This window comes from Pteropus vampyrus, unplaced genomic scaffold (genome assembly GCF_000151845.1).
Source record: "Pteropus vampyrus isolate Shadow unplaced genomic scaffold, Pvam_2.0 Scaffold210, whole genome shotgun sequence".
NCBI lineage: Eukaryota > Metazoa > Chordata > Mammalia > Chiroptera > Pteropodidae > Pteropus > Pteropus vampyrus.
In genome coordinates, this window is record NW_011888991.1 from 158,418 (window position 1) to 180,073 (window position 21,656).

A 21,656-nucleotide genomic window follows, 5' to 3' on the forward strand; every position below is an offset into this window, starting at 1 on the left:
TAAAAACAGAGCATTATAAATAATGTATGAAAAAAATGGGAGCAATCATCCCAACTGCAAGAAAACCATTTCTGGAAAACAATTTTTTTTGTTACTTCACAGTATTTATTGTCTACTCCACAATGTAATCTCATTTTTAGATGCTACAATAGAAATGCTCCAAGGAAATGGGCCCCCATGCTCTCAGAGAGAGACTGTAGACTGTTTTTACAACCGATGGAGAGTGCTAAGAACAAAATATATCTCCTCTGTTAAAGAAGTTCTTATTCTCCTTTACTTTTTCTAGGATATGGCTCAGTGCTATCTAGTAGAACTTTCTGTGATGATGACAATGCTCTGTATCTTTGCTGTCCCACACAGTAGTCACTAGTTGTGTGTTCCCATGGAAACACTTGAAATGTGGCTAGTGTAACGAAAGAACACAAGTTTTTTTTATTTAATTCCAATTAGCTTAAATTTAAATAGCCATGTGTGACTAATGCCTACCTTATAAACTGAGCAGCTATAACTCAGGTGGTAATATTCATAATAAGAAGAGTAACAGCTAATTATAGAGCATTATATTATATGCCAAGTACTATATTAAGCATATTATATACACTCATTTAATCCTAATAACATCCCTAGGAGGTAGTTACTAATATTGTACCCACTTTGCAGATGAGACAACTAATGCACAGAGAGTATGCATGGCAACCACATGACAATCTAGAGCAGGGCAAAGTTGGAGTTAACGTTCAGGAGTGAGTTTTCTAGCACCCTCTGTCTTAGCTGTGCACCGGCCTGCCTCTCCATAAAATGATGGAGAATTTATCAACAGCAATATAATTGAAGCAATGGTTATCCTGACCATTCTTGCTACCTTATTGGGCAGAAAAGCATGAAAGCCATCAAAGCATGAAAAACAATGTAAAAATAACAATCTCTTTGAGGACTTCAGGGCTAAATAAATTCAGAGTTGCTCTGCTGAGTAGCTTGGAATAATTCCATATGGATGTATCAACGCACTTTGCCTACAAAATTCTATGACCTGTGGCCCACTGAGTGCAGAAAAAAAGAAATATTAACTCAGCTTTTTATCTGGTGGTGTTATGGAGATTCAGCCTCAAACAAAGATGGTGCTATGTTTTCTGCTCCAGTAATAGAGCTCAGCAATTAGCTTCATCTTTATTTAGTCTGCAACACCAGTCTGGAAGATCTCTTGAGAGGAGACCTCAAAATAGGTTCTCGCAGTACTAGCAGACAGATAGAGATGACTTCCTGGGAATGTGGTGGATGCCACTGGTGAGATAAACTTGAGTATTTTTTTAATCAGTCTTTTTAATATCCTGGAAATCCTCTGCTGTGTGATGGCCATCATATCAACACCACATTGCGTGTGTTGATTATCAAGCAGAATTTTTTTTTTTTTTTTAAAGTTCCCAAACCTGGATGTACATCAGAATCCCTTTTCCCCCTGGGGAAAGACTGTTAAACACAGGTGACATTTTGATGAACACCAAGATAGGGAACAAAGGATTTAAATTAGATGGAAGTATAAACTCAAATGCATTTCAAAAGATTTCTTCTTGGCAAATTTTCTACCGTAAGTAGGATAGTAAAATCAGTCCTTTGTATTTCCTTAAATATCCGGATACTAACAGGTAGTGATAATTTAATGTAAACTTCACCACAATGGTGACAATGTTGAATGTATTTATGCCTTGAGTCAAGGAATGTGTGCTATTATGAAATTAAATGAAAGCCAAGATATTTAAATGTGGCATCCCAAGTGGCTCCGTTGATAGTGCAGTAAAATTTGGGGCTCTAAGGCACCCTTGTTCCAAAAATGATCAATACTAAATAGGTTGAAGACAAGACAGAAGATACATTGATATTTTAATCTGAAAATCCTGCAAGTTATTCCAGACAAAAATCAGAGGCAGATGGATTACTTGACACACTCAAACTTTATTGGGTATGGTACGGAGAGAGAATGGGTACAAGAGATCACATGGAAGAGGATCAGATTGGAATCTCCAAATTCTTTCCTAGAGGGAACACAAGCAGAAAATTCCGGTCAATTTTAGGTGACACAATAACAACACCGATGGCTAACATTTGAATACAGCCGAGCCAAACTCTAAGTGTTTTGTTTTTATTTAGTCTTCACAACCACCATTTTTGCAGATGAGAAACCTGAGGCACAGAGAGATGATCTTTTCTAAGGAGTCAGCTTTTTGCCTGCTTGACATAAATGATAGAGTCTCACATGCTCATCCCTTTTTTTACTTTTTTTTGGTGGTGGTGGTGGTGGTTTAAACTGGAAGGCCAAGAAGAACCCCCCACTTGTGTAACTGTCCCTGCTATTTGACCCAGAATAGATTAAGATTCCAGTACTCTGGAAAAGGCTGGCTTTCTCTGGGTTGCATCACAGTAGATCACAATATGAATCTCTCCCTCATTTGGTGGCACTGGTGTTATTTTTAAATAAAGCCCCGAGAAAAAGTTCTAATGGGCCAAGGTCTCAAGACTTCTCTGGTGTAATTTCTCCTTATTTTGGATATTGAGAGGACATTGCTGGTATGTGATGAGGACCACCCTGGACTAAACCCACCCTGAGAATTGGACAAGGTCTCTTCTATTCATTAAATTAATCAGCAGGCAGCGTAAGAAAGCCTCCCCAGGATACTCAAAAGGATGCTAAATGATACTTGCCTTGGACAATCGCCTGACTGTACACCAGTGTGGATGGTCAGTTGCGGTTACACTTTTTACCTGAATAGAAACAACAGCTCAAGTCTCAGTCTGGACTTTGGCAAACCACGGGAAATTAAAATGCAAATGAAATTTGCAAACAAGACAAAAATGAGGGAAAGAGGAATTAAGTTCCTAGAACAAAAATCATGCTAACTCTAGGTGGATAGCTTAATCAAATATTCAGCTAACACAGATGATAATGACCCAGGTGGCCATTATTTTTTTAATAGAACTTTGCTGTGACAAAAGCAGGGAGACAAGAAACCGGTGATGAAGCTGTGGTGAGAATTAGCTTTTCAATTTTGTGTGAGAGGAAAGTGCCATTTTTTAACGCTAATAAAATTTCTGAGTTTAATTTCCTTTTCTTAGGTTCCCATTCCAAACTCAATCACCTTATGCAGAGGTGGAGTCCATTTTTAGCCATCAGTATATGATGACTTGGAACCTTAACTCTAAACAGGCTACACTCAGCCCCGGATAACCAGCAGGCCTCAATTATGTTATACAATGGATTTCAATGAATTCTCAAAATTTAAACATTTCCATCTCTAGAGGGCCATTGTTCTTTGAGGCAGGAAATATACTCTTTAATTTTTCAGACCACCAAAAGAATCCAAGAGTAGGTGAAATAACATCCAGTAGTCTTATCATTTGCAGTACATTTAAGAAAAAAAGTGGGGGGCGGGGGGGAGGGGCACATCTCATTCAAAAATGGCCTTGAAATCAGATTATGATTTTCACCTTGAAGCTCTGAAGGGCCTAGCTCAAGTTCAGGAATCAACTGATGAGAACAATAAGTGCTGATTAGATAGATTATGTAGACTGAAATGCTTTCTCCTATTTCATTCAATTTCAGAAAAGTTTATTAGGACTCTGGACAGAGGACCTGGGTTCAGGCATCTGCTGTGCCACTCTTTGGTGTGTGTCTGGCAAGCTGCTTCACTGCTCTGAGCCTATTTTCTCATAGGTGAAGTAGGAACAATAAGCTTTGTCTCAATGGATGGTTGACCACTTTTCTGAGTCTGTAGCAATAGGGATAATATGGTAAAATTTTCATCATAATCGATATTATTATTATTATTATTGTTATTATTAAGTTACTGTAAAGCACCATACTGTAAAGCACCACCCTTTGAAGACTGAGATGAATGAGCCTGGTCCTCCATGGCAGTTCTCTAATTGATTAAGATTGATAAACATCAAACTACCAAACTTCAAAGTATCAACAAAGATCTCTGAGAAGTTTGGTTAACTGGCCTCGAAAGGAAATCAAATATGTTTTCACAAGCAAAGATTGAGGGACTCTCTTCTACTCAGTCATTATTCTATCACTCAAGACATATCCCCAAACTGTTATTTGTGCTTAAAATTCTCTCCAGCTTGCCAGCCAGCCTGAAGTTACCTGTCAAAGTTAATCACATGGAGTGGTTCATATATCAGGTGGTATGAGCCTAGCTGTCCCACGGCAGCCTGGCCGAGTGACTGATAGCTTTCTCTGTCAATTTTACCAAGACAAAAAACTATTAATGACCCATCACAAGACCATAGTGAATCATCTCAAAAACAGAGTTTGTTGTACTTAGAGAAAAGGTTGTCTGACTTCGTAGGCAATCTAAATGTCATCCCCTCTAACTCCGATGGCTTATAGTAGACAAAAAGGACAAAGAAATTAAAACAGATGATCAGTGACTAACAATGACAGGAGGGCTTTCATTGACATGTTCTCATGCTGTCTCCGTGGTATCCCATGAAGGAAGCTTGCTCCCATCTCAACAAAGAAAAAACTGAAGATAAGAGATAATATAGCTTAGGGGTTCATGAGGTGATGAAGCTTATCTACCTCAAGTATTAGAACCAAGGCTAGAATCCTATTTTAGTTTTCCTTATTATTGGCCAGAGAAAAGAAACAGCACACACGAGGTCATAACCGATACTTGGACCAATACTTACAGCAAGTGGGATTGTTGATTTCTGTCATATTCTTCTAAGTGTTTGGGTCAGCTCAGCAAGAACAGACTTTGGAGACATTTTCTCAATCCTCTATGCAAGCTGGGGTCCTCAGAGGTTACTCTGAAAGAGAGCAGAAGTATAAAGGGAATTCAAAACTAATTTTAACTTGAAAAGAAAAAAATAATGAGAATATTCATGTGGATCATAAAGAGAAATAATGATTACCTTTGATTCCTAGAGAAAGTTAATTTAAAATGCATCCAAGATCCATTGTACAGCCAAAAAAAAAAAAAAAATCCGCAAAGCTGAGACATGTCTTTAGTAGGCAGAAACAAGAGTCACCATCACTTGAGTCCTGAGAAGATGCTCATTCACAGTAATTGGGAGGAAGAAAGATTGGAGAGATTAACTGACCTTGGTTTAGGACACATACTGTTTCTTTACAAATGCAATTGATGCTTGGGGGCCCAAAAGACAAAATCTGTCCTTAATGCCAGTCTCTACGAAAATGCACATAGTAATCAGAAAACCACCTGTTTATGTTTTGCCAAATTAGAAGCCATCACCATTTAAAACAAGTACTTATGATCCATTTCTAATAGTAACTTTAAGTTCATGTGCCCTTTGAAAGAAAAATGGCATAGGTATTCTTCGTCCGTAAAAGGAAAGAAACAGGCATACAACTTTGTTCGTTTTATATATGTGGTTAGCTTGTCAAAAGAGACATTAATTACACACATGCAGATGTAGCATTGACTGTCAGTTTTAAGAGCCGTGCATAAAAACTACAACATAGTTATAAAACCTGTGACATCAGCGTCAAAAATTGCCTTCTCTGGGCAGTCTTTGTGACCTTAAGAGGTTCGATCTGGAAGAATATATTTTCATTTGCTGAGGCTATAGACTTAGTATTTTCTTCTTATTAGCAAATATTAACTTATTAGATATTTACTGTGTATGTACTATGTTTTAGGTAAGGCTAGGAGCTGTTGGTATGTGAAGTACTCCATTCCATGTACATTTCCTGAGAACCTAGTATTTACCAGGCCCTGTGCTAAAGGCCCAGGGACAAAGGTGACAGTCTCTTTACTCCCAGGATGCTTTCTGTGTGTCATCCCTGAAACTATCTGCCTTAAAACCCAATATTTCAGCCTCACAGAACTGCTTTCCAGGCTTAGGGTACATCATATTTTTTTGTACTCCAAGTTCTTTGTGCAAACTTATTTCCTGCAATGAGTGTCTTCTCTTCATGGCTGCCTAGAGTCCTTCATCTTTTACGACCAGCTCAAACAACAACACCTAGGTGATGCCGTCCACACATAGCTCACTAGCACTTGGTATAAACCTCTCCGAAGAGTCCCTGCCACTCTGAATTATAATTGCTTACCTTCAAGTCTTCCATCAGATCTGGGCTCCCTAAGGGTCTTCCGTCCCCAGTTTCTAGTCAGTTCATGGCTGACACAAAGGAGCGGTGCTCAACAAATGTTTATTTGATTGACCCAACTTAAGAATATTCTTAGAGTTAATAAATCCTGGCCAGATGGTGTGGTGACATGCTTAAAGGTAAAATGTGACATAATTTTCATGGTATTGTGTGTATGTTTTCTTTTTTTATGCTAGAACTAGTAGAAATCCCAGCCATGTGAACTTTCATCCCATTCTTTAAATTGTACTGAAATGATGGAACAGAGATGGCGAGTATTAATTGTTTTTTGAGGATGCTGAGATATTAAACCCTGATGAGAGGAATGATGGTATTCCAGAGCTCTTAGGTAGAAAGAAATATGCCAAAAAGATTTATGGCTGCATTTATTTCTAAGGCGATTTCATATCAAAGGTCAGGTAACATATATTCTTTGCTATGCTATACTTATAGAGTGTTTCAAAATGGATTTTAAATTGAAGAAGTCTCCAGTTAACATAGAAATATCACACTGAATGTTAAAGTGGAGCGAGGGTCTCAACATGATACAAAGTTAGATCGTACACTTCCAAAACCTTAAAAATGTGAAATAATCCCATTATAGTAATTATAGAAAACAAGAGATTATTAAATTTTTAATAATTAATGAAATGGCAATAATATAACCACTGTACTTACTTGGAAGAATATATCTTGTAAAAAAGGCTTAGAGTTGTTAAATGTTCATATTTGCTGAACTAAACTCTTAAAGTTTTAAAGGGTTTTTTGTTTTTTTGTTTTTTTTTTTTTAAATTAGAACACCATTCCCTGGCATGGACATTTACCTCCTAATGAAATAATCTATTTTGTGACCTGGTGATAATGCCAGATTAATTGTGCTTTTTTTTTTTTTTTTTTTTGAGTAGTTGCATTTTAAAGTAAATATCATTACATTGATAACAATCTGCAGAGTTTTCAAATTTATAAACATTCAGACAAAAGATGCAAGCAGTGTTAATTTGGCCAATGTCTGGCCCATAGTGTTTGTCAAAGGAGAGTGCTTTTAAACAGAGACAGTCTATGAACTGTGTTTTCAAACCCAGTTAGGTAGGTTCTTTCCTGTCTGAATTTGAACCTGCTTCTTTCAAACCCAGGCAAGCAGATGTTCGATTTGCTGTATACAGTGTGTCTTCATTGGGGCATGGTGGCTGAAACTGAAGTTCACTCTTGAAACTATAGATTTTTCTTTACTGTTTTGTCTCCCTGAAAACAACCACACAGAAATGAATTTGAACACACAACATTAAGTTTCTTTCACTGTTCTCCCAAGCTTTCCAGTCTTATTGTAACCTGAACAAGGCGATACACTCCCTTCTTTGAATAAATTTAATTTAGACTAACTTTTATTTCCCAGCATTTTTAAGTAGCTAAGATGTTTATCATTAATTTAGAAAGCCACCCTTAAATTGGCAGAAAAGGAGAGCACCTAATCAAGTTTTGAAATAAGACAATCTTAGCAAAAATTTAAGTTTATTTCTAAATAGTATATCCTAAAAGTATTTTTAACTGAAAGATTGATTTAAAACCTTTTTATCTTGCACCCTTTAAACCAAAAGACATCAACTTAGAATAGTGCTAAAGAGAATTTTTAATGGATTGAGATTAAATCTATCATTTTTACCCAGGGAAAATTCCTTCTCATTTATTCTGAGGCAGTCTCCTGTAAAAGAACTATTAAAGTGATGAGCTGCAATGTTTTGACAAGCACTTGTACTGCAAAAACTTGAAATCTCACTGGAATACAGTTATATATTCACTGGGGGAAGAGAATGCCCTATTTAAAAACTAGGACAGATCATGTTGATATGGAGAAAGGAAATAACTATGTGAACAATACATCCAAAATTAAAGAATGATTTGCTGGCATCCATCTAAAATCAACAGAAAATGTAATTACTCTTTGAAAGTACTCTTGTCTTGTCTTATTGTGTTAAACGGATTTTTTTTTTTTTAAAAAAGCAAGGTATTATTTGTACTTAGAATACCATCACAAAAACAAAGATGGAAAGAAACATAGCAATGATCTGATAAAAGTTCCATATTAGCAACATAGGAAAGAGAGACTAGCCCACATTATGAAGCAATATTCACCCCCCTCCCATGATATGACATTTCTGCTCTCTCTCATAATCTCTCTAGAGATAGGTCTCTCTATTTAATAAGCACAATTGGAGGTTTAGAGGAAATCAAAGATAACCTTTTATTCAAAGCCACCACATGATTTAGTGACCTTACTCCATGTTTTCTACTGTTTATTTTCCCACGGTTTAGATTGTCTCAACTCTAGCTGGACAAGGATGCTTGCCAAAGCAAGTGTTGTTTTCCACTCTATTATAATGTTGCTTAAGCTGAAACAGGGAGGTAATAATACTAACACTAATATTCTTTCATAGAATATATCCTTCAGTGACAGCCCAATGTAATATGTAAGCATCAATGGTTAATCAATTATATTCTTACAGCAGCTCATTCCACATCCAGTTCACACATCAGACCATTCACCATTTCTTTCAAGCTATTAGTTTGAATACCCTTGGTATTTACTGGTTATTCCTGGGTTTGATTAATATCAAAACTCATTTGTAGATTCTTGTGGTCTTTCACTGAACCTCTCTCTTCCCTGTGAAATGACTAAAATTGGTTCGTTGTTTCTCGCAGGCATAACTATGAGCCACAAATCATCTTCAACACAATATCAAGTCCAGCTAGCAAGTCCTTTTCTATTTCTTTGCTGCAAAGAAGGAACCAAGACCATTTCGAGTTTAAGATGGTTGGGCCAGTCATTGTTTTTTGAATGAATACATTTCTAGGAATGCATACATTTCTTTGAATATATATAGTAAAAAAACGGAATAAACATTTTCTTAGGCTTGTAAAATACTCCCCTTCTCTCTTTAAGTGTTCCACATTGCCTTCTAAAACCAAAGTGTGAAAACATACATTTAAAAATAATTTCTCACCATTGGTAGTTTTAAAGTAGAACATGTTTCAGAATGACCAGCACCAATTCTGCCACTATTGGCTACTTCTTTCAGGAAAGACAAATGCACACATGCCTATATATATGTTCTCCAGAAAATACACCAGGCACGTGATTTACAGTAGCTCCCTGAACTATACTATCATCTTTAAAAACACGTTTCTTCATATAAATAGATTTATAGTTAATCATGCACAATTTTCATGGAAACATTTCTGATACCCAGTAGAGACAAGAACACACAAATAAATAAAAATTAGATTGTGTCTTACCTTTTAGAAAGCAGGCAAAAGCTATACTGTTGGTGGGATAGTGTACCAAGTAACAGACTTTTGTACACTCTTTCTTACTGGTGGTATACAGTCTACAGGAAAAGTAAATATATAGGTATGTATAAAATAAATGTTCACACAATATTGCTTTTTTTTTACTCTTTTTCCTTTTGGAGAAGAGGCTGCAATAGAGACCATAGATATTATGTCCATTCTTTTAGTGGGCTCAATAGCCTTTGATAGACCAGTTCACCACAATTCAGGTACCTCTGAACATGGGAGTACTGGTGCCTCTTGGTTGAAGGCAGTTCGGTTTTACTTGCTGGAGCTAGAGCAGTTGCGGGAACCACCCCCAAATAATCTATCTGTTTGGTCAGAGCACTCTATTCTTCCTGTTGTCATACTTGTTATTCTCATCCTACTCCAGCCATGCTGACCAGCCTGGGCAATTAGTTCAGAAGGATAAAACAAATAACATAAGCTTGAGAATGCTAGGGATTCAACAAATGAAGAAGCAGTACAAAAACAAAATGAAAACCATAACAAATTAACATAGCACAGGTGTGTGTTCCAGAATTTTCTAGACATTCTTACTTTGGTGCACGCATCCATTTTCCAGCAGTTTGTGTTGTGTGCCTGTATGCCTGTGTGGTTTAAATCAAATATATCCTTATATTGACAGTTCAACTATTTTGTGTAGTAATTGCCTTCTTTGAGAACACAAGTTATTTATATATTTTCCTTACCTTGGATACAAAAATAGTAATAAAGAAAAACAGCATCAGAATACAAACATTTTAAATATCTTAATTTGCACCTAAATTAGAATATATAAAATATTATTCTTCAAAAAGGTGCTTCACCATACCATATGCTCATCGGTTTAAACTAGACTTTTACATGGTGTATGTTCAGCCTCTTTCTTAGGGTCAGTTAAGCACCCCCACATCTAAAGGGAGTGTGTCCCAAGCTGTCCACTGCCTGACATCTCTAGTTGCTACTGACCTTCTAGAGTAGCTAAGTCTAACCAGCCCAGGAACTTCAGGAGTTTCTCTGCATGGCCTGGGATTATTAGCATAGACAGTGGATGGCAGTTTGGGACAAAGATACCTTAGTGCTGCTCGTCACTATGCACTGATATCCTTTACAAGGAGAGTGTCTGACTAGAGGATAATTTACAGAGCATCTTCCAGTTCTGACCTGTCCAGAATGGCAGCAGGTCTTACCTACTCATCTTAATTAATTCAGGCTGGCTCAGTTAATATCATCTATCCAAGTAGAAAAGGGTCCTGGTTGCCATCCCTAGGCCAAGTCCCAAGCACAACTAAATCTTCCTGTTTATCTGGCATCTACTCACAGTTTGCCACAAACATACATCTGCCAAGTCAATATTAGAAAGGTGCCAGACAATGTGCCAAATTCAGGGTGCAGATGCGAGAACCAGAGCTTGAGGTGCCCTTTTTCCTAGAAAGGAATGTTCAGAAGGCATCATCCTGGCCACATCTAAAGCTATCCAAATTAGATCAGGTTCTTCTGATCCTCTAGCAGCAGAAATCTTGTTTGTATAAACAAAATTTCAATAAGTAGCTGAGCCACCCCCCTTAAACCCTCTTCTGTTTTACAGTCAGGGCAGAAACCAAGTATGGGCCCAACTCTGAATATTAATATGTTAATTATACTTTTTGTACTGATAGTTTTTGTTTATTCCATACAGAAGTTCCCCCGCCCCCAATAGATGGCATTTTAACTGGAGAAGTAACCTAAGAGAAAATTTGAACTTCTTGGGAGAAGATCAGGCTGTGCTGGGGCGATTTTAATTTTGGCCCATATTAAGCCAGCAAGCAAATTTGTTTTTATGCAGACGTGTAGTTGCAGTGTGAAGTTGGATGAGTAAAAGCATGTATGCACCAGATGGCAAGCTGCAGTGATGGAGCAGAGCTGTTAAAAATGAAAACACTGAAGATTGAAATACATTGAGACTAAGTGTTTAGAGCAACAATAAATATAAGGGGAGATTTCTGTTCATTATTTACTTTGTAGCTCATACTATAAACTTCCTCTCACATTTCCTTCCTCAGAGAATAGTGTACAGAATTTCCCCTTTGGAATTCTCCAGGTGCCTGGTCTATGCTTTTGTTTGTTTCTTTTTAACCAGACAGCTTACTTTCAGGAAACAATTTCTTTGTCTCTGTTACTGAGGTTTAAAATTTGAGATAATTCAAGCTATATTTGGTATTAAATAAATTCTACTAATAACATTCTTTCTCACCAAAATACCCTTGTCTATTTGTATTAGTTGAATTTTTCACTACTACTCTTTGCCTTCACACATACATTTTTGCATTGCTAGGAACTGGTTTTCCAAGTATAATTGCTACCTGTGATATCGCCCTTTCCTTATTAGTGGCTCCTTTTGGATCATTTAATGTAACTCTTTGTACTTTGGTCTCATGCCAAATGTTTCATTTCTTTCAATTGACTTTGTCTCACATCAGCATTACTACTAAAACTTTGGAAGTTTATTTCCAATAGGGACTCAGATTGAGGGTCCTCAAATGAAATCCTTGTCTATTAAGATATATTAATTTGTAGAGTTGTGCTGTCCGAAACAGTAGCCACAGCCACAAATGGCTATTTATTTAAAATTAAGTAAAGTTGAAAGTGTACTTCCTCATTAAGTTGTCATATTTCAAGTGCCGAATAACCACACATGGCTAGAACATTTCCATCATTGCAGAAAGTTCTGTTGGACAGATTTCATGTGGATAAATTCTTTAGATTCCTCTTTGAGACTTTTGAAAGCTGGAACATCAGAAACCCCAATGTTTGGAGGTACGTGAATCTCCTCCTATGAGTCAGCAAATATCTAGTCAAATTGTTTATGGTATTTCAGGGAGTGTCTACACAAATCCAAAAAGAACTAAAACAATTTTTCAAGATCTTTTGGGTTGATTACGAGACAAAGGTTCTATTTGATTTCATTTCCCCCCCCGCCCCGAACTGTTTGTGTAGACACCAAAACAACAATAATTACAAAACTCAAAACTTTTTCAAGAGAAGGGCACCCAATGAATTCCAAATGGACTAATTCTTGTGATTGATATAGGTAATAAGATATTTGGATTTTTGAGTTAGCAGGATGAGACTACCTGGGCAGCCGTCCTTGAGCTCAGGTTACTCCTGTCTTAGTAGACAACACTGCAAGTACATTTCACCACACATTTAACTAAAGAGTCTGCCACAACACATCATTATATTCTTTATATGCAAGCTGCATTACCAACTGAGGAAGCCAAGAGTAATGACTATGTTGGAGTTATGACATGCCACACACGTTCTGAGAAATGGCAGCAAAGAGAAACAAGCAAGGATTTGGGAGTCAGACCTGGGTTTCAGTCCAACCTCTGCTGCTAACTAGATGTGCGACTTAGTTAACTTCACTTAATCATGCTAAGCCTGGGTTTCTTCAGTAAAATGAGAATAACCTCCATTCTGCAGAGTTACTGTGAGGAGTAAGATGGTCCACATAACACCCTGCATAATGCCCATTTCAAAAGATAGTTGATGTGAGTATTATTATTAGTAGTAATAGTAGTGTTAGTGTTGATATTAGCCTTTTAACAACCATCATTAGACCCCAAACAGCCTCAACAAGGATAGAACCCAATCATTAAAAGTTAACAACAGTAGAAATGTTTCAAGCTAATTAATGATTTTTTAAGTAGTATAGTACTGTATAGTCCAAATTATAAACTTCTAATTTGGTCATTTTTTTCAAGACATATAGACTTTTGACCATATATTTTGCTTATTGACTTTGGACATATCTAGTTCAGTGTGTGTTTGTGTGTGTGTATAGATATAAATGTAAAACTCTTATTGGAATGCCTCCAGGATAAGTGTTTTGTGAAACGCAAATCTGACAAGCAGTTCTAGAATGAAACTCTACAGAAGTAAAAATATCAGGTATATTTATCGATACCAGTATAATCATAAATAGATACAAATGTATGTTCATGGAAATATTTCTTATTGTAAATTGGTTCCATCTATTTCCTGGTGTTCAGTATGCCTTTAACTGCACCATCATATCTATATAACAAAACATGCTGAAATGCACTTTTAGGCAAGATTTTTGTCTCTCAGGAATGGAAGGGAATTAATGCTTAACTGATCTATTTTCTAGATGCGTGGTTTTTTTTAATGGCACACTTATGGCAGATATTATCTCCATTTTTTACATGAAACTGTGGAGCTTTAGAAAAGCTCAGTGATTTTCAAAGTCACACAGCTAGTAAGTAGAATGGCTTGGATTTGAACCCAGATCTGTTTCAGCCCAAAGCCTTTTCCTATATTACATTGACTACAACATCAATTCGCCAGCCACTTCTGTCAAGTGACGGTTTGCTCTGAAAACATTCTACATTCAGTCTGGTTCTCCTTTCTTTCGGGGTGATCCTTCTCCTTCTTCCCTCTTGTCCCAGAATCTCTTCTATTGAAAAGTCAAAGCGAAGTCCACCGTGTTGTTAATGAGCCTTTGATGCCTTGTCTATTCTATGTATTTTTAAAGTGTCTCACTATATTCAGTCAACCAGCTATTTAGAAATGGAGATGGGCCAAGATCATGGATCTCTGCACAGTTTTTGTCAGGATCAAAATTCCTAGCTTCTTGGTTTTTAAATATCTCCCTCTTACTTGCAGAACATAAAGGATTACCTTAAAGTATTTAGAAAAGGAACTCATTTTGCTCGGCAATACACTCTTGGCTGCTATAAAATCAGCTCATAACTGAAAAATATGTCTTGAATGACTTAATGGACGACCTAAATTTCCTTCCACTTTAAAAACAGCAAGTAACACGAACACTTGAATCTGCCTCATTCTACTGAAACTGGTCAAAATGTTTCTGTAAAACAAATCCTAGAAATCTTATTTTTAATTTGAAATTGTCTCTTCCCACCATAATATTAGTAAAATTGGCAATTGGGACTTCTATCCATTTGACCTCTGGATAATTTTTTTTTTTTTTTATGCCCATCTTCTTTGAGGTCATTTTCGGGAGTACCAAAGGACATGCAGGGTTTACAAATATGCCATGTAGTATATCAAATCTGACTTTTAATCCCACCCCTTTTTTGGAATGGAACTCTTTCCAGTGGTTTGGTTGATGTCTTTCCCATATGGGGATGCCATTTGCATGGTGGTGTCTAGGCCTGTATACTTAGAAAAAAAGTTTGCCAAGGTGTTTTTGTTTCTAGAAGGCTTGCTTAGTAAAGAAACATAACTTTCTCCCCATACATGTTCAAGTAGAAAGAAGTTATGCTTCCAAAATCCTTAAATATTCCAATTTCATTCCTACTGCTCGAGTTCAATCAGGTATTGAAGTTTCCATAACGGGAAGCTGTTCCCCTAACAGGAAGGGAGCACCAGTGGTGGCTCACAACCTGACAGCTGCGTTTATGTCAATTGGAGGGATTGGTACCAAAGGACAAGAAGCAAGAGGAGGCGGAGGTTTCACACTTCTGAAGCAGCATCTCTAAAAGCTTTTTTCCAACAGAGAAAAAAAGAAAATGATGGCAAGAATAAGGCAAAACTCTTAAAAGCAAAAGTTAGCATTCATTAAGGCAACTCAGTCAATAAGACGAGAATGGGTACAGGTTTTCTTCAAAGAAAGGCAAGCGCACACCACATTTCCGAGAGCTTCCTGATGCAGGATGGGAAGATGAAAGGAAAGGAGTATTACTTACTGTTTGGGTCTACGTTTTCACAGAGTTCTGTCTTTGCCTCACCGTTGGGTCTGTCACTTGTTTTGTGTGACAGCCGTGATGACATGGTGGCTGCTGTGACTACTGCCTTGAAGCTTCGCTTCCGTTTCTGGACATTGAGTTCAGGGTGGAAAATGATGATGTACACTTTCGGCATGTATAGCATCCCCAGCGCCACTGACGCACTTAGGTTCATGGAGATTGTAAGTGTGGTAGTTTGTATGTAGAGCTAGGAGACACAACACACAAGACACTATTACAAATAAAATGACTGCAGAGTGAGTCTAAACACTCAATGTGATGTCAAGAATGACTATGGCTAGGAGAGAAAGCATAACAATCTCCAGGGTGTTCTGATAAAAAAAAAAAAAAGAATAAATCTGAACATTTATTGTAGAGTTTATGCATATATTAATTGTTTGAATGCCACTGGGAGAATACATGTGCATGCTTGGCACTGGAGAAGTCTCCTACGTAGAAGTTCAGGGTACACCTATAATCAGATTTGAAGTACCTTTAGTCAAATGGCAGTTGAATACAAAGACATGAAGAGCATAGAAATCTGTCATCCTCCCTACCTATACAAAATGATTAACTCTACATGATCTCTTGCTGCACAGAGACTCTGGGACCTTATTTGAAAGGACATTATGTCAATAAGTCTCTTTTTGTATTGTTTTTTAAAAGTGTTCACCTTCGCCATACCTACAAAGTAGTGAGTTGACTTTCCCTTGTTGTTTAATTCTGATTAAAACAAAACAAAACAAAAAACATCAGTGGCAAGGGACGTAGATTTAGTGATACTGTCTTGACCAGTCTCTTTTCATTGATGATTTGCTAATAGGATGTAAAACCTCCTTCCGATATTGTGTTATTTGTAGTTTGAATGGTGCTCTATAACTGCCCTTGTTTCCTTTTGCTTTCTTGAGAAATCTGGAGCAACCACTCACTTACTGTTCAATATGTTCAAAATTATTGTTTTGCCTAAATTTGGAAAGATGAACGTTGAAGGTGTGGGGAATTGTCAGATCAGCGAGGAGAAAACTATAGATAACTCCTCTTGCTCTAGTTGTGTTTATGAAGTGCCCTGTCATGATCCAGAACTCCACACACATTTAGGTATATCTGTGTTTTCTATGACTTGTAAAGGCTAGATTAAACGTGAGGTGATGGATGTGTTAGTTAACTTGAGTATGGTAATTATTTTGCAGTGTATGTGTATATTAAATCATCGTGTTTTATACCTTAAAAAATCATATAGCCTAAATATATCCAATTTTAATTGGTCAATCAAATCCCAATAAGGCTAGAAATAAACAGGTACATAGGTAAATAAATTTCAATTAAATTTAAAAAATATAAATTAGCTATCATGGCCTTTTATGTCAGTGGAAAGCTTAATTCCCTGAGAATTGATTGGTCATGGTTTTCCACTGCTGTCTTTGCATTGATCTGAGGATAAAATCTCCGTCTTTAATGGAGTCTACAAGACCCCAAGTGGCCTGCCCCCTGCCCACTTTTTCAGACTAATTTTCCACCAGTTTCCACCTCCCTGTCTCCCCAAGGCATCATCCATATGGACACTCCTTCAGGTCTTAAAGATGCTGTACTCATTCAATCACAGAACCTTCATACATGCGCACATGTGGTTTTCCTTATTCTTGTTTTCCTCTGCATGGAATATTCTTCCTCTGCTTCTTAGAACATCCATCCAGGCTGCCTCAAGTCTAGGCTATCTCTTTAACTTACATGCCCTCAAAAACATCTTTTCTTTAGATCACTGGTTTCCGTTTGTAATGATAAACCCACAACCCTGATCATTTGACCATCTGTCTCCCCAACTAGGCCATAGGTTCCACAAAAGCAGGAACCAGTGACTATGGTGCATCTTTGTGTCTGCAGTGATGGCAAATAGTAGGCTCTTAATAAATGTGCGATGAATGTGTTTGTTTATTGGATACCTTTTCCTACCAGGGGTCAAACAGGCTTTTTCCAAATATATTACAAGAATTTCCATCCGACCTATTGGCTGACTGGACATTTACAATCTTATTTCTTCAAACTGAGGCCCCAGTGAAAAATTAAGAAACTTTTCTACCTCATCTGGAAGGAATAGAGTTTTCCAATAAACATTAATTTGAATGTGTATGTCCCTGAATGGTTTAAAGGAGCTGCCAGCTGCTAACTGTATAATACGTAAGAATATAATTTAGAAAGATAAAACGATATTGAATTAATGATCCTTTTGGTTGTGAATTAGACCATATTTTAAAAGCTCATCTTTTCCTATTAGAATACCTTTAGACTTTCAACTCTATTCTATCCTGCCAGCCTACACCATTCAAGAATGGCTTACTGTGGTCACAAGGCTTTATGAACCAAAGCAATGTTGTTTCCTTCCCTCATGGCCACTGCTGCCACCATACTAATGAGAGCTTTGCAAACCATGGATTAGCCAGTCCCAGAAAGAAAGAGGTATAAACTGACACCTGGGATCTTAGGTGTTGTTTCTGTTTCTCCGCTCATAAGCAAATTTTGCAGTTGAGGAGATTGTTCATAGTTTATTTTTCTTTAATTTATATGTAACTTTAGATTATATATGTACACATACTTATATATATAGGCACATGTCTGTGCGCCTACATTTCTTAACAAAGTCTACTTAGCAATTTAAGACTCTAAAAGCTATGCTTTTTATATTATGGAGTGTTACATTTCATTATTCTTCTCAACCTAGAGCCCACTGAGACTGATGTTTTGTTTTGAAAATTTTGCAGTCTCTGGTGACACTTTAAAAGTATGTGAAAACCAACATGAATTCCATTGACCAAATTCCTACTCCCCCAAATCTTCTTTACACAGCATAGTAGTTAAAATGAGTTTAGAGCTAGTATATCTGAGTTCAAGTCGCATTGGCAAGTTCCGTGATCTTGGACAAATAAATTCCTTTGTGCCTCTCTGTGCCTCAGCTTCTGCACTTGTAAATGGGGATGATAAAGTTTGTACCCACCTGATAATGTTGTCTGGATGATTAAATGAATTGGTACTTGCAAAGCGCTTAGGATAGAACCTAACATATAGTAAGTATGGTAAGTCCTCAACATTGTCGATGGGTTCTGTGACTAAATGAAATGAAGCATAACGAAACCCATTTTACCATAGGCCTATTGATATAGACAAGAGTTAAGTTCCTATGCCATCCCATCAGTGTTACAGCAAAACAATGTTGAGTGAAACACCATTATTCGAGGACCTGCTGTGCTACAAAAGTATCATAAAATTAGTATAAAGGTATAAACATACGAAGGCTCCAGTTTCCAGACACCCCAGAGAGATCCAACCCCACTAAGCCCCAGGATGGGAACTAAGTCACTGTTTCTTTGCTCTTCAGAGGCTCACCTCTCCACTCTGAGTTTTCATACAGCATCTCCTTTAGTACATTCTTTTAGCAAACTGCAACATATGTGTCTTTAGTCTCATAGCTATCCTGATGCTAACTGTAAAATGCATTACCCTGTTTAATCTTGGGTATTTCACACCATTTTATTTTATCTTTAGAGATGTAAAGGTGTTGATGTTCATTACTGGTCCCTTTCCTCAAAGCACAGGTGTCTTTACACAGGATTTCAGAGATCAAGCCTCTCCCCAGGGCTGGCCTTCAGTCTCATTCCATTCCAGTTGGCATCCCCAGTGGAGAGGAGTCACCCCACCTTGCTTAATCTCTGAAGGCCCAGGCTTCTGGGAAGGATACAAACTACTCTGTAATTTCTGTGTTTTGATAATTAAGCCTTAATTTTATCATGAACCCAAATGAATTTCCAGAATCCAGTTTCTGCTGCTTGGTTGAATGTGGCTTTTCTAACACCTGCCATGTATAATCCAGTTTATGTAACTAAATGACATTTAGAAAGGGGATTCAGAGTCAAGCCAACAAAGAGCTTTGCACGATATTCTAGAGTAGTAATTTTCTTAAAGTCTGATGCATGGAATCCTTGGCTATAAATATTTTCTCTGTTTCCTTATTCATAAAATGAAGATAATAATTGTACCTACCTCATATGGTGATTTTGAAGATCTAACAAATATGCGAAAAGTGCTTAGCAGATGCCTGGGAAATAAGTACCCATGAAATGTTAGCTGCTAATATTTATATTCTGCATCATATTTATTTATATTAGGTTATTGGGTTAGATCTCAAGATAAGGCTTCTTCTGTAGTTATTTTCATATATTTTAAATGTTTTACATATCTCTTATTGATTAACTAGGTTGTAGCATCTAAAACATCTATTCATATCTTGTCTGGTTGAAATGTACCAGCTGAAACGACTCCATGCATTTTCTCATCTTAGTCTAAAAGTTCATTGTTAAATAAAACGTGAATTTATATCATGAGATTCCATTGTTGCTTTGCAAGTAGGTGTAGCAGCACTTAGGGTTAGTTGAGTTCTATTTCTCTAACTTTTAATTGCTAAGGTACTAAGAAATTTGAAAACTTATTAGCTACTGCTCATGAGCAAACTGAAATTTGTCAGTTCTTCTCTGTAAGTTTCAGAATCATTTTGGTTGAAGATTATTTTGAGAGATTTCAAGGCAAGCTGTTAATAGTTTTAATTGTGACAAGTTTTAAATTTCGAAAATCAGAGTATTCTCAATACTGTCCAGATAATAAAAAGAAAAAAAAAAAATCACAAGGCACATAGATAGATGTAAAACTAGATCAGGAAAAACCCAGTTTCAGATTTTTGAGTTCGTCAAAATAGTCTCGTCATTACTAATGATGTCTTTAATAAGAAGTATATACTAAAAAATGAACAATATACTTGTACTAATGAATTATCACCTTGATCTGTATAAAAATTTAATTAAAAAAAATAATTCAGGGGATGTTTGGTGGTATCAAACCATTGATATGAGATAATTAACACATGATCACATGTAAATTCACTGTTGGTTGTATTTTCAGATAGGCTATGTAAAAGATAGCCTACTTTGTCATTATTTGTGCATTCATTCACTTATCCATTCACCTTTTTTATGGAGATATTACCAAGTGCCTGCACTGGCCCAGGCTTCAGGCACACCATTGTGAAGCTGGTGGGCATGATTTGCTTGGAAAATGCAAATTCATCCCAATGAGAATGATATATTAGGGAACAATTTGAGTATAACACAAAGTTCATGTTTACAAATGTGTGATTTCTCCCACAAGAAACACTAGATGAATGCAGTAAACTGCACCCAGCTGAACCAAGCTGTGTGGTTCAAAATGCAAACACACGCCCATGCCTCAAACATCTGCCAATTTCACAATTTCACAATGAATCACAAGCAGCAATACTTTTGGCACCTGCTTCCATGAGCAAACTTCAAATCTCTTTTTTTTTTTTTAAGGTAAAGTACTACATTTATTGTGATATTTATGTATTTCTTAGCCATTTAACATGCATAAAAACCATGCTACCATTTTAATTAGATTTCTACCCTCTTTTTAATTGTTGCTGTTTTGAGTGTTATGTCCCTAACCCAAATTTTCCCTTAAGTCCTGTGTTATTACACAATATTGCATAGCACAGTGATTTTTAAAAACACATGTCACATTATAGCAGAACTGACTGCATAATAAACACGATGCCTGCCATAAAGTATGTACTTATTAAATTCTGGTCGAACTAAACGTTCAACACTTGAAGCAAGTATTATGTATGATCAATATCCTTGGCATTCAAAATTGTTTTTAAAAAAGCTATTATTTGTATTATTCTGTTGTTGTGGTTAGCTATTATTAGTGTTCCTCTGTTTCCTTATTTCTATAGTTATAGTAGAGATAATAACTACCTATATTATAAGGTTGCTGGGATCAAATAGGCTGGCCATTGTAAAATACATAGAAAAGTGCCCAGCATTTAGCAGCCACTCAATCAGGGGTGTTAGTGTCATTGGTTTATTTATTGGTTATAACATAATTTGTTTTTATGCTGTTCTTTTCCAAGTAATCATAATACATTTTAAAAGAATGATTTTTTAAATGGAATCCACTGACAAACACTTGTTTTAGAAAACAACATCTCGTTCAGTGTACTTCTATTTGGTTTGAAATTCTACTCAAACCCTTATTGTATATGTCATTGACTATTTTATGAGAAATAACCAATTTTTTTTGTGTGTTCCAAAGTGACAGTTTAGAATTGGGACAAGAAAGCTTGAATGCAGTATTTAGGTGAGATAAAAAGAAGTTTTATTACACAGACATCCCAAAGTCTGTGTAATAAAAATGAAAAATTGCCGATGCAGACACAGTGAAGAAGCACACATTATTATTTGACGAAGGTTTGGAACATTCACATGACTAAATTGAAATTAAAGTCCCTGGCAGTCAAGACCAACTTTTTCCATCATCACTACCTGTACCCTTTGATTCTTAATTAGAGTAACCATATTTTTGAGAAAGAAATAATGATACATGGCTGGGAATGGGACAGGATCTTT

At 36.6% G+C, this 21,656-nt stretch overlaps 1 protein-coding gene across 5 annotated transcripts in view; it reads right to left on the bottom strand.

The window, feature by feature from the left end:
* Positions 1-21,656, bottom strand: part of GRM7 (glutamate metabotropic receptor 7) — an 827,189-nt gene that overhangs the window by 40,727 nt on the left and 764,806 nt on the right. For 3 of the 5 annotated variants that reach the window (XM_023538035.1, XM_023538033.1, XM_023538034.1), the window contains 2 exons: positions 15,151-15,397; positions 6,889-9,495 (listed from right to left, as the gene is read on the bottom strand). In XM_023538035.1, coding sequence (XP_023393803.1) covers positions 9,425-9,495; positions 15,151-15,397 — 318 coding nt within the window. In that variant the 3' untranslated portion in view covers positions 6,889-9,424. Of the gene's footprint in view, positions 1-6,888; positions 9,496-15,150; positions 15,398-21,656 lie in introns of those variants that run through there. The other 2 variants (XM_011372552.1, XM_011372553.1) reach the window with 2 other exon arrangements.